This window comes from Cyprinus carpio, chromosome A18 (assembly GCF_018340385.1).
Source record: "Cyprinus carpio isolate SPL01 chromosome A18, ASM1834038v1, whole genome shotgun sequence".
Classification (NCBI taxonomy): Eukaryota; Metazoa; Chordata; class Actinopteri; order Cypriniformes; family Cyprinidae; genus Cyprinus; species Cyprinus carpio.
The window spans coordinates 17,476,230-17,488,530 of record NC_056589.1 but is presented as its reverse complement, the minus strand read 5'-3'; the positions used below and the strand labels follow the sequence as shown (position 1 = coordinate 17,488,530).

Below are 12,301 nucleotides of genomic sequence, written 5' to 3'. Positions count from 1 at the left end.
TTTTTGTAAAAAAAAACCTTTTTGTTTATACTGTAGTATGTTGGAAAAATGTCTAACAACATCTGGTCTGCAATAGCTTTAAAATACCAAGGAATATGCTGCCATCTAGAGGTGGATACAGATCAGATGAAAATTTAAGAACAGACGCTTAAATACATCTTATATTGAATAATAAGCTGAGGATATCATTCAAATTGTTGTGGTCTATCACGTATTTTAAACTAAATGGCTTTATATTTGCTTTGGGATAAAATTAATGGGATTTTGTAATGGTATATTTACAATTACAATTATTTATGTATATTATATTATATTATATTATATTATATTATATTATATTATATTATATTATATTATATATTTTTATATTTTTTTGTATTATATTTTGTTTTATTTTATTATTATTTTTTTTGATAATTTCTCTTATTTATATTATATATGTATTTTCTTAATTGCCTTAAATTGGATACTTGAATCAAATTAAACCAATTTAAAAACCAATGGTAATACAATAGATAACAATCTACCTAACCTAATATAAGCTTAATTATTTGTGTATAATATAACCTAATGTTATATACAACTATTCCAACATGTTTAATTTAAGATTATATTAATAAATAATACTACTTAAATGACAATGACGCTTAAATTACAATTCAATATATTTAGTATCGTCATTTAAGTATAATTGTCATTTAAGTTTTGTAATTATGATCATAATTAATGCTTATTATTTTAATATTAATAATAAATTATAGTTTTTATTATTATTCATATATGTGTGGGCCTATGTAGGTAGTTAGATTAATAGACACACTTTGTATATATCATGATTGCAATTCTGCTGCTCTTCTGTTGTACTATCCACAAATTATTCACTGTACATTGCATCTGACCTTCCTTCTCTCTCTCTCTCCTCTCTCTCTCTCTCTCTCTCCTCTCTCTCTCTTTTCTTGCGTCTCTCTCCATCTTTTTGTTCTCTCTCTGTCAGTTTGACCATGCTGCTCAGTGGCCCAGAAACAACAGCATGTTATGCCACTCTGTTGCACCGTGTTCAGAGTTGCACCCTGCATCTGAATGTGATGTAAATGATATGATGTGCTGCTTCGTGCTAATTTTTGTTTTGTCACATTTGCTCCTGCCCCCCCATTCAGGGAAGTTTTTGCACTGGATGGTGTTTTCAGCTGTTATCTGTTGCCTTGAATCAGTGACAGTTTAAACCAATTTAAAAATCAATAGGAATACAACTGCTAAGCATCTACTTGAAGTAAAACATACTTGTATGTAAGCAAATGTTTTTTTTTTTGTTTTTTTTTTTTTTTCAGGTCAGAATGAAGTGTTGAAACTCTCACTGCGCATTTATGTAAAAATAGGTCAGCTGTAGTTAAGTGCTGTGCTTACAGTTTATTTGACTGGTACTATATGGGGTCAACTGAAGGGTCAGTTGATTGCCCTTTTCAGAAGGCATTTGCATTTGGTTTTAAGTGTGCATGGTTGGTAAAATGTAAAATACATCTGACATACTGTATATACAAATAATTGTACTTATTTTTTAAAAGCTAAAGTGGCTTATAAGAGCAATTTACTATTTACAATTACAATTATTTATGTATATTAGTATTATATCATATTATATTGTACTATATTATATTATAATATATTATACTATGTTATATTATATTATATTATATTATGTTATATCATATTATATTATACTATATTATATTATACTATGTTATATTATATTATATTTTTTTTTTCTTAATTGCCTTAAATTGGATACTTGAATCAAATTAAACCAATTTAAAAACCAATGGTAATACAATAGATAACAATCTACCTAACCTAATATAAGCTTAATTATTTGTGTATAATATAACCTAATGTTATATACAACTATTCCAACATGTTTAATTTAAGATTATATTAATAAATAATAATACTTAAATGACAATGACACTTAAATTACAATTCAATATATTTAGTATCGTCATTTAAGTATATTTGTCATTTAAGTTTTGTAATTATGATCATAATTAATGCTTATTATTTTAATATTAATAATAAATTTAGTTAGTTTTTATTATTATTCATATATGTGTGGGCCTATGTAGGTAGTTAGATTAATAGACACACTTTGTATATATCATGATTGCAATTCTGCTGCTCTTCTGTTGTACTATCCACAAATTATTCACTGTACATTGCATCTGACCTTCCTCTCTCTCTCTCTCTCTCTCTCTCTCTCTCTCTCTCTCTCTCTCTCTCTCTCTCTCTCGCGTCTCTCTCCATCTTTTTGTTCTCTCTCTGTCAGTTTGACATGCTGCTCAGTGGCCCAGAAACACAGCATGTTATGCCACTCTGTTGCACCGTGTTCAGAGTTGCACCCTGCATCTGAATGTGATGTAAATGATATGATGTGCTGCTTCGTGCTAATTTTTGTTTTGTCACATTTGCTCCTGCCCCCCCATTCAGGGAAGTTTTTTGCACTGGATGGTGTTTTCAGCTGTTATCTGTTGCCTTGAATCAGTGACAGTTTAAACCAATTTAAAAATCAATAGGAATACAACTGCTAAGCATCTACTTGAAGTAAAACATACTTGTATGTAAGCAAATGTTTTTTTTGTTTTTTTTTTTTTTTTTTTTTTTTTTTTTCAGGTCAGAATGAAGTGTTGAAACACTCACTGCGCATTTATGTAAAAATAGGTCAGCTGTAGTTAAGTGCTGTGCTTACAGTTTATTTGAGGTACTATATGGGGTCAACTGAAGGGTCAGTTGATTGCCCTTTTCAGAAGGCATTTGCATTTGGTTTTAAGTGTGCATGGTTGGTAAAATGTAAAATACATCTGACATACTGTATATACAAATAATTGTACTTATTTTTAAAAGCTAAAGTGGCTTATAAGAGCTACATATAAATCATGGGGTCAGTTAAATGTCAACAGTTCATAAGAGCGGAAAGCACTGAAATATGCAACGCTTCAATTAGCTCATGCTCCACTCCATTAGCATGCTACACACTTCAAAACACTTGCTAAACACACATGCTGACTTATCGAAATGGCAAAGACATATTAGTGACAGACTGCTTTTGCCAAGAATGAAGGTGAAGAGGAACAGTAGGCTACAGATATGATGGATGTTTCAGGGCGTGAAATTGGAGACTAGTGCAAACCCAGATAATAGCTTGTATGTTCATCAGATAATGTTGTCTGTGTAATCTGCCACTGAGAATGCACATATGCCCAGTTCTTCAAAGGATTGTACTGAGAAGGTTAACTGTACTGTCGTGCATGAATGACATATTTGCCTGTCATTGACTTTCAGCAGTGAGCAATTAGATATTTACTAAAAGATCTGGTGATATTTAAATAGTTTTCTATTTCATTTTATGTGAGAGACTCTGGACATTTTTGCAGGGAGAATCAAAAATATGTGAAGTTTACATGTGCTCCCAGGAGCCTCTCAGGATCAGGTGTGTTTAATTAGAGTTGAAAACTCTGCAGGGCTCTGGCCCTCCAGGAATTGAGTTTGACACCCCAATATAGAACTATATAATATATTTTTAGGAATATACTAATCAAAATATCATAACAGAAATTTTATTTACCTCATTTGATGACATGATGCTGGTTAATTGCAGAGCTTGTGCAAATATATTTACATCGCAGATGCTTTCTTAACTGCTGTTTTCTCACCGCTGTCATTTGTTGTGTTTATTTTGTTATTGAGAGGAAAGCGTGCAGCACATATTCATCTAAACACCACACGCAGCGTTGACGGCGTTGTTTTACTTGTAGCTAAGCAAAATAAAAAAAAGTACAGCAGCTTTGCAATATATTCCTATCAGCGTACGTTCAATCTCTTGTATGTTACATGTGCATGAGTACGATAAATAAGTTGCTGGCTGCAGTTCACTTATCGGCCACGCCAGGTCGCTAATAAGAAGGGTTTCTAAAATCTGCATTGTCCCTTTAAATGAATTCCAAGTATGACTTAAAGGAATAGTTCAACTAAAAATGGAAACTTACTAGAAATTTACCAGCAAGGCCATCCAAGATGTAAATGAATTTGTTTCTTCATTAAGACAAGTTTGCAGAATTTAGAGTTAGGCTATATCACTTGCTCACCAGTGGATTCTCTACAGTGAAAGGTTGCCGTCACAATGTCCAAAACAGCTGATAGAACACAATACACAAAAACAATGATTAATAAAATCACAATAATCCCTAATTAATCTACACGACTCCAGTCTATCTTGACAAGCAAAAAGTTGCTATGAGTCCTCTATCCATAATATTGCTTTCTCGGTGGAAAAAGTCACCTGGTCTGAATCAGGAGAGAAATATGCACAGATCAAGCACCATTCACAAGTGAAAACAGTTCAAAACAGTTCTAATAAATATTTTGACAGCTTTTGATGTGAGATTCTAAATGCTAAAGTTTTTCAAATCTGTTCCATTGTAAAAACAAACTCATCTACATCTTAGACAGCCTAAGGATGAGTAACTTTTCAGCATTTTTTTAGAAACTATTCCTTTTAAACCAAAGTGCTGTTGTCCTCTGAGACTGTTAATGGGACTGCATGATTTATTATTTTTATTTTATTAAAGTTAAAACTTTATTATAATATCTTGTTAAAATTATAAATTTCCTGACACTTTTTTATGCTTACTTATGATTATCTGATAGTTTTGCATTGGCTGTTTACATTGTTAATTAACACTACATTTTGAAAATAAATTCAGATTTCACAGTTCACACTTGGGTTGTATGGCCATGCACTAGATCCTGAACCATATATGACCATGGGCCAAATTGGATTTGAAAAGATCACACTTTTTCCACACAACTCAAGATCAGTGTGACATGTAGGCAAAACTTGTAACTTGCTGTTATATCTGACCCATGGCAAACAGAGGGCATACACTATCTGCTCAAACAAAGCCTGCTAGTCAACCGTAGAGAGGACTGACAAATGTCCCAGGGCTCCTAACATCGGTGTCCAAACATGGATCAACTATGGCAGGCGCGTGTCCTCCATCATGAACTACTGAGCCTGAGCGCTGACCTGTGCTTTAGCAGGAATGACTAAGGCGACCTGAAGCACCTCAATAGCACCGCGTTCTCTGACACAGCCCTGCCATGGTAATTGACTCCTGGACTGGAGCGGACAAGTTTCTCTGTTGCTGACAAAGAATATTCTGACAAAGGAGCTGAATGAGGGACATGAACCAAATAGAGGTTTAAAACACTTTACTGCATACCATCCTTGAGCAAATTGGGTTGAAACTGCTGCAGATATATGGCGACATCTTGAGGTCAAACTGACAAGTGCTGCTAAGCAGACTGATTGAAAAGATACTTGAACACTGCTAGCACATTTATCCCAGAGTAATCTGTATATTATGCATATATATTCTTCTTATTTAGTGTATTAAAAGGACAGGCCTATTAAAATGATACATTCTACCACCATTTAGTTACCCTCATGTCATTCCAAGTCTGTATGACCTTTTCGAAATAATTCTGATTTTCGAAACCACTTGATTCAACCTGTTCAGCTCAAGTTTTTGTCACAATGTCTTACCCAAAGCTTCATATTTCCAACCATACTGACTTGTTTGAATATCAACGCGGAAGCAATGTAACACAAAAACCGCATTATGTTTTTGTTACTGGCTTTTGAATACAAAACCCATTTCATTTATTATTATTATTATTATTATTATTATTATTATTATTATTATTATTATTATTATTATTATTATTATTTCCAGATATGGTCCGAAGATAATTTGACTCAATATTTATTATTAAAAAAAAAAAATATATATATATATATATATATATATACACACAAAAAAACACACACACACACACACACACACACACACACACACACACACACACTACATATATATATATATATATGATATATATATATACACATATATATATTAATAAATTAAATTAATAATAATTAAATAAATAATAAGTATAATTAAATTTTATTATTTAATTTATTTATGATATTATATAAAATTAAATTAGAAAGAATGATCTTTTCATATTGATTTTGGATTTTGAAGGATATGCCTATTAATTTATTATGATTATATAGTAGTAACAATTGTTGATAAAATGACTAAATATGCACACCTACTCATAAATGATAATAGGCACGAGTGTTTCAAATGAAACTACACCTAGTGACTACACCTACAGGTCTCACCTTCTGAGAATTACTACATCCTGCCGTGACACGTAAGAGGCGTCCGTGTTCTCAACCACACTTAATAGAGTAAGAAAGTTTATAGTCTTGGGAAAACATAAACCACGGGTATTCCACCATGGAAATGGTGGCACTTTACCATTCTAATTGAACGCCTGACACCATATTTTGATTTCGAAATAAAGATGTCATATATTATTTACAAAAAGTATCTCGCACGCAACCACTGAATAGGCAGCGTAATCTATTGTACGCATGGCTCCATATTTTGATTTATAAATTAAGATGTCATGAGGAAGGTATTTCTTAAGCGAGCTGTTTGTATGGATGGTATTTTAATATATCTGTGGATTTATGTCAGAGGACGGGATTTTTTGTTGGGGTTTGTCGTTTCTAAAATGACACTTGAGATTATTTTTGTTTGTACGATGTAGCTGTTTTTTTCTAGAAAGGTGAGTAGTATTCAGATTCAGACAACTTGGAAAGTTATGAAAAATCGGATTTTAACTGAGCTGATAGTTAGTTACGAGTGTCGGCTAACTTTCTGTAACCTTTATAAGTGTTTACTGTACACATACTCCATTTTTATTCTTAACAAATATAAGGTATATTTTATTGAGTTTTGCCTTATATTTTGTGCAGTTTGGGGGGAGTCATTTCTGTTCACGTAATGGTGTTCTGGTCTGATCCGCTGTTGTTTCAGCTAACTTTACAGACAATAATCACATTCCAGCTCTACTACCAAGACCCACAGTGTCACAATCCAGTAGATGTATACTTATGAACAATGATGCACGGACGCTTGCGTGTTGTTTACATTCTGCAGTATGTTTTTTTACTGTAGTTACAAACTCTTTATTACAATAAAGTTGATATTTACCTGCTGTTAGACTGTTATCTGCTGACTGCAGATTAGAATGCTGTTTATCTGTAAGAGTTATTCAAGCAATGTGCTGGAGTTTGGTTTTTCAACTATGGGCACTTTTGGTCTTGTAAAAACTAAATTATTTTAAAAGACAAGTTTTCACACCCTAAATCAGTTATTTTGGTTAATATCAATTTCTAACACAATACTAACAGTGTATATTAATGTAATGTAATTTTCTATAAATCTTTTTACAAGTGATAATCACTTTTTTATGTTGTTGTTGTTTCAGTGTCACATGATCTTTCAGAAACCTTTCTTATATGATGAAACATTTTTTTGGTTGTCAATGTTAAAAACATTTGTGCTGTATTATATAGTGTAAATCATGATTTTTATTATTATTATTTTTTATGAATTGAAAGTTTAAAAGAACAGCATTTGAAATAGAAATGTTTTGTAACATTGTAAATTGCTGTTTGTTGTTGTTGTTGTTGTTGTTGTTTCAGTGTCACATGATCTTTCAGAAACCATTCTAATATGATGAAACATTTTTTGGTTGTCAATGTTAAAAACATTTGTGCTGTATTATCTCTCTCTCTCTCTCTCTCTCTCTCTCTCTCTCTCTCTCTATATATATATATATTGTGGAAATCATGATTTTTTTGAAATAGCATTTGAAATAGAAATGTTTTGTAACATTGTAAATTATTTACTGTCACATTTTAATTCATCTTTGCTGAATAAAAGTTTTAATTCATTTAAATGCAAAAAAATAAAAAAAATACTGATCCCCAAACTTTTGAATATTAGTGTTCAACTGAACTGAACAGTCCTTACTACTTATTCTTCTAGATATTGGTCTAGTTGCAGTGATGAGGCGAGGAGATCCTCTCCCTCGAGCCTTTCAGGCTCCTGTGGATGTACATGCCAGTGCGGATGGCCAAGTGTACATGTTCGGATACAGACAAGAAGAACCAGAAGTGTCATCTGAGGATGAGGAACTCAATGTCATGGAGCTCCGGCCGCGGAGCAGAGAGTTGTCCTCACAGGAGAGAGAAAGAGTGGGAGAACTGTTCTTGTTGGAACGGGACATCTCACATGAAGACAATCTCAACAAACTGGCCCTTCAATATGGATGCAAGGTATCTTGTTTGATTGCGTAGATCATTCTCATTTAGGCCCTTAAAGGAATAGGTCACCCAAAAATTAAAATTTGATGCAAATTTATTCACCCTCAGGCCGTCCAAGATACAGATGAGTTTGTTTCTTCATCAGAACAGATTTGGAGAAATTTAGCATAACATCATTTGCTTACCAATGTATCCCTTGCAGAGAATGGGTGCCATTAGAAAGAGAGTCCAAACAGCTGATGAAACAATCAGTAATCCACAAGTAATTGACACAACTCCAGTCCATCAATTAATGTCTTGTGAAGTGAAAAGCCATCATTAAGATGTTTTTAACTTCAAACCATTTCTTCCGGATAACACACAAGTCCTCTATTCATAATATTGTTTCTCCAGTGAAAATAATAATAATAATCTTGTCTGAATCAGGAGAGAAATATGCAAAAAAAAAAAAAAAAAAAACAGTTTACAAGCAAAAACAGTTCATAACAGTTATTAACAAATATATTGGTGAATTGTGATTTGAAAGCACAGTGATATTATGGATTATAGACTCATATTTTGGCTAGAAATAATATGGCGCTGTTGGGGCAATATGTGGGGAAGTTGTGGACTAATACTTAGAGAGTTGGATTTGTAAACTGAAGGTCACAGGTTGGATTCTCAGTCCTGGCAGGAACCTAAAATAAAACCAACGTTAACCTTCGACACCTACGACTGAAGTGCCCTTGAGCAAGGCAAACCCTAGTTGCTCCCCGGGCACGTTGTGTGTTCACTTCTCACTGCTGTGTGTGTGCACTTCAATGGGTTAAATGCAGAGCACAAATTCCAGAGTATGGGACACCATACCTGGCTACTCGTCATGTCTTTGAATCACTTTGAAACTTGTGGATTATTCTTATGTTTTTATTAGCGGTTTGGACTCTTATTCTGATGGCAGCCATTCACTGCAGAGTGATGTAATGCAAAATTTCTCCAAATCTGTTCCGATGAAGAAACAAACTCATCTACAGTACATCTTGAATGGCCTGAGGATGAGTACACTTGCTGCAAACTTTTATTTTTGGGATGAACTTTTCCTTTAAAAATAATCCTTTTCTATGCCTTTCAGGTGGCTGACATAAAAAGGGTGAACAACCTTTTTCAAGAGCAGGACATGTATGCACTGAAGTCAATCAAAATCCCAGTAAAGAAGCATGGCTTGCTAACCGAGGCCAACTCTGAGCTCAGGAACCCCCAGCAAAGACACTACAATGATGTAGCATCATCAAACAGTGCTGAAGCAAACATCTCGGGAAGACCTCAGGTGCAGGAGTACACCAGTTACCTGAAAGAGGTGGACAGTGACATTGAGCGTCTGATCCAAAGCACAGACCCCTCAGAAGAGGTATTTTCCAGCGGTTCCTGGATATCCAAACGATGGGGGTGGAGAAGCCGGCGTTTGCGCAGCTATGGTGCAGACTGGGGGATCCAGTGGTGGAACGCTGTAATTGCAATGTTACTCATTGGCATTGTCCTGCCAATATTCTATGTGGTATATTTTAAAACTCAAGATAATGGTGAATCAGTTGTGGACAATATAGTGGGCAACATCACGGCCAGCTTAAATACCTCAAAGAGTACGGGGTGAGCGTCAGCACAGGGATATATAAAAGTAAGTATAACATTTGAAAATTTGAAATTTGGTTTCATGCCTACAAGTTTCTTAGGTAATTTGCAGATAAACTTTGTATTACAAGTTCACATTATTATGGTACATTCATTTAAGTGAATAGATCACACAAAATAAAAAAGTTAACATTTATGACACAGTATGACACACATAATCCCAATTTATTTTGCATGAAAAAAACAACAACACATTATTCAAAATTTGTGTTCCACAGAAAAAGAAAGCCATATAAATATGGAGAGACATGAGGGTGGGTAAATGATGACATAAGTTTTTGGGTGAGCTATCACTTTAATTTAATTTGCGTAGTGAAGGTACATAACGTGACAATTTAACAAATGAGATTGAGTTTGCATTACAAACTGAGTGTTGCATCTGCTTATACTCCACACTCAGACTGCTGGAACTGTTGTTATTGGTTTCATGGGTGCTATTATTTAACTGAATTATGAAATGGTTATAACAATTTTTCTTTGTGGAGAAAAAAAGTCATTATGAAACACAGCCTTTCTCATCAAATTGATCATATGTGTTGTGGTCCTGTCTTTGTATATCAATGCTTGGTGCAATTCATGCAATTTTACAGAAAAAGCAAAGAAGGAAAAAAAAAGAAAAGAAATCAAAAAGTTTGATGTTTTGCAACTTTATACCTGTTCGTCTGAATGGTATTTTGTGCTAACTATCATTTGTATCCATTTCATTGTTTTGATTTTGCCAGAACACTACACAACTACAGCCAAATAGTTTTTTCAATGTGCCAGCAGTGCCAGAAAATTTACTTGTATTAAATAACTGTTTGTTGAGTCATTTGAAGTGCAATAAAGAATCATGTGAATGAATGAATGAAGTATTTATGTGCATGTGCAGATGGACACATTCTGACCTTTGGATATTAAAATATATATTTTGAGTTGTCGTACCGTGTTTTTTTTTTTTTGTTTGTTTGTTTGTTTGTTTGTTTGTTTGTTTTATACAAAAATAATAGGGAAAAATGTCTGGTATTGGGTTCTAATAGTCTGACAGCTTCAGATAATGTATGTTGAATAGTGAAAAATGTTTTCAAATGGCATCTTGTAATTCAACAGTGCAGCTCTTCAGTAATTGACCAATAAGAAAACAATTTCAAAGGTTTTCTGTTTTCTGAGTAATGTCCTATGTAGTTTTTCAGGGTCAGGGTTGTTCAGGGTTCAATGCACACAGACTGAAGTAGTTTAAGTCTTTGGTTCTTTTAATTATGATGATTGCCTCACATTTAACAAAAACACACTAATTAACTATCTCAACAAATTAGAATACTTCATAAGACCAATTATAAAAAATAAAGCATTTTTAGTGAATTCTTGGCCTTCTGGAAAGTATGTTCATTTACTGTACATGTACTCAATACTTGATAGGGGCTCCTTTTGCTTTAATTACTGCCTCAATTCGGCGTGGCATGGAGGTGATCAGTTTGTGGCACTGCTGAGGTGGTATGGAAGCCCAGGTTTCTTTGACAGTGGCCTTCATCTCATCTGCATTTTTTGGTCTCTTGTTTATCATTTTCCTCTTGACAATACGCCATAGATTCTCATCTGTGGTTCAGGTCTGGTGAGTTTGCTGGCCAGTCAAGCGCACCAACACCATGGTCATTTAACATACTTTTGGTGCTTTTGGCAGTGTGGGCAGGTGCCAAATTCTGCTGGAAAATGAAATCAGCATCTTCAAAAAGCTGGTCAGTGGAAGAAAGCATGACGTGCTCCAAAATTACTTGGTAAACGGGTGCAGTGACTTTGGTTTTCAAAAAACACAATGGACCAACACCAGCAGATGACATTGCACCCCAAATCATCAAAGACTGTGGAAACTTAACACTGGACTTCAAATAACTTGGGCTATGAGCTTCTCCACCCTTCCTCCAGACTCTTGGACCTTGATTTCCAAATGAAATACAAAACTTGCTCTCATCTGAAAAGATGACTTTGGACCACTGGGCAACAGTCCAGTTCCTCTTCTCCTTAGCCCAGGTTAGACGCCTCTGACATTGTCTGTGGTTCAGGAGTGGCTTAACAAGAGGAATATGACAACTGTAGCCCAATTCCTTGACACTTCTGTGTGTGGTGGCTGTTGATGCCTTGACCCCAGCCTCAGTCCATTCCTTGTGAAGTTCACTTAAATTCTTGAATCGATTTTGCTTGACAATCCTCATAAGGCTGCGGTTCTCTCTTTCTGTTAACATGCTTGGATACAGCACTCTGTGAACAGCCAGCTTCTTTGGCAATGAATGTTTGTGGCTTACCCTCCTTGTGAAGGGTGTCAAAGATTGTCTTCTGGACAACTGTCAGATCAGCAGTCTTCCCCATGATTGTGTAGCCTAGTGAAACAAACTGGGAGACCATTTTGAAGGCTCAGGAAACCTT

General features: G+C 34.3%; 1 protein-coding gene across 1 annotated transcript; it reads left to right on the top strand.

Moving 5' to 3' along the window:
• The first annotated feature begins 6,605 nt into the window (after nucleotides 1-6,605).
• LOC109074912 (lysM and putative peptidoglycan-binding domain-containing protein 4-like) lies at nucleotides 6,606-10,815 on the top strand. Its single transcript, XM_019090910.2, has 3 exons — nucleotides 6,606-6,690; nucleotides 7,959-8,248; nucleotides 9,345-10,815. The coding sequence occupies exons 2-3, from the start codon at nucleotides 7,979-7,981 to the stop codon at nucleotides 9,861-9,863; spliced, it is 789 nt and encodes a 262-aa protein (XP_018946455.1). The 5' UTR covers nucleotides 6,606-6,690; nucleotides 7,959-7,978; the 3' UTR covers nucleotides 9,864-10,815.
• The last annotated feature ends 1,486 nt before the right edge of the window (nucleotides 10,816-12,301 follow it).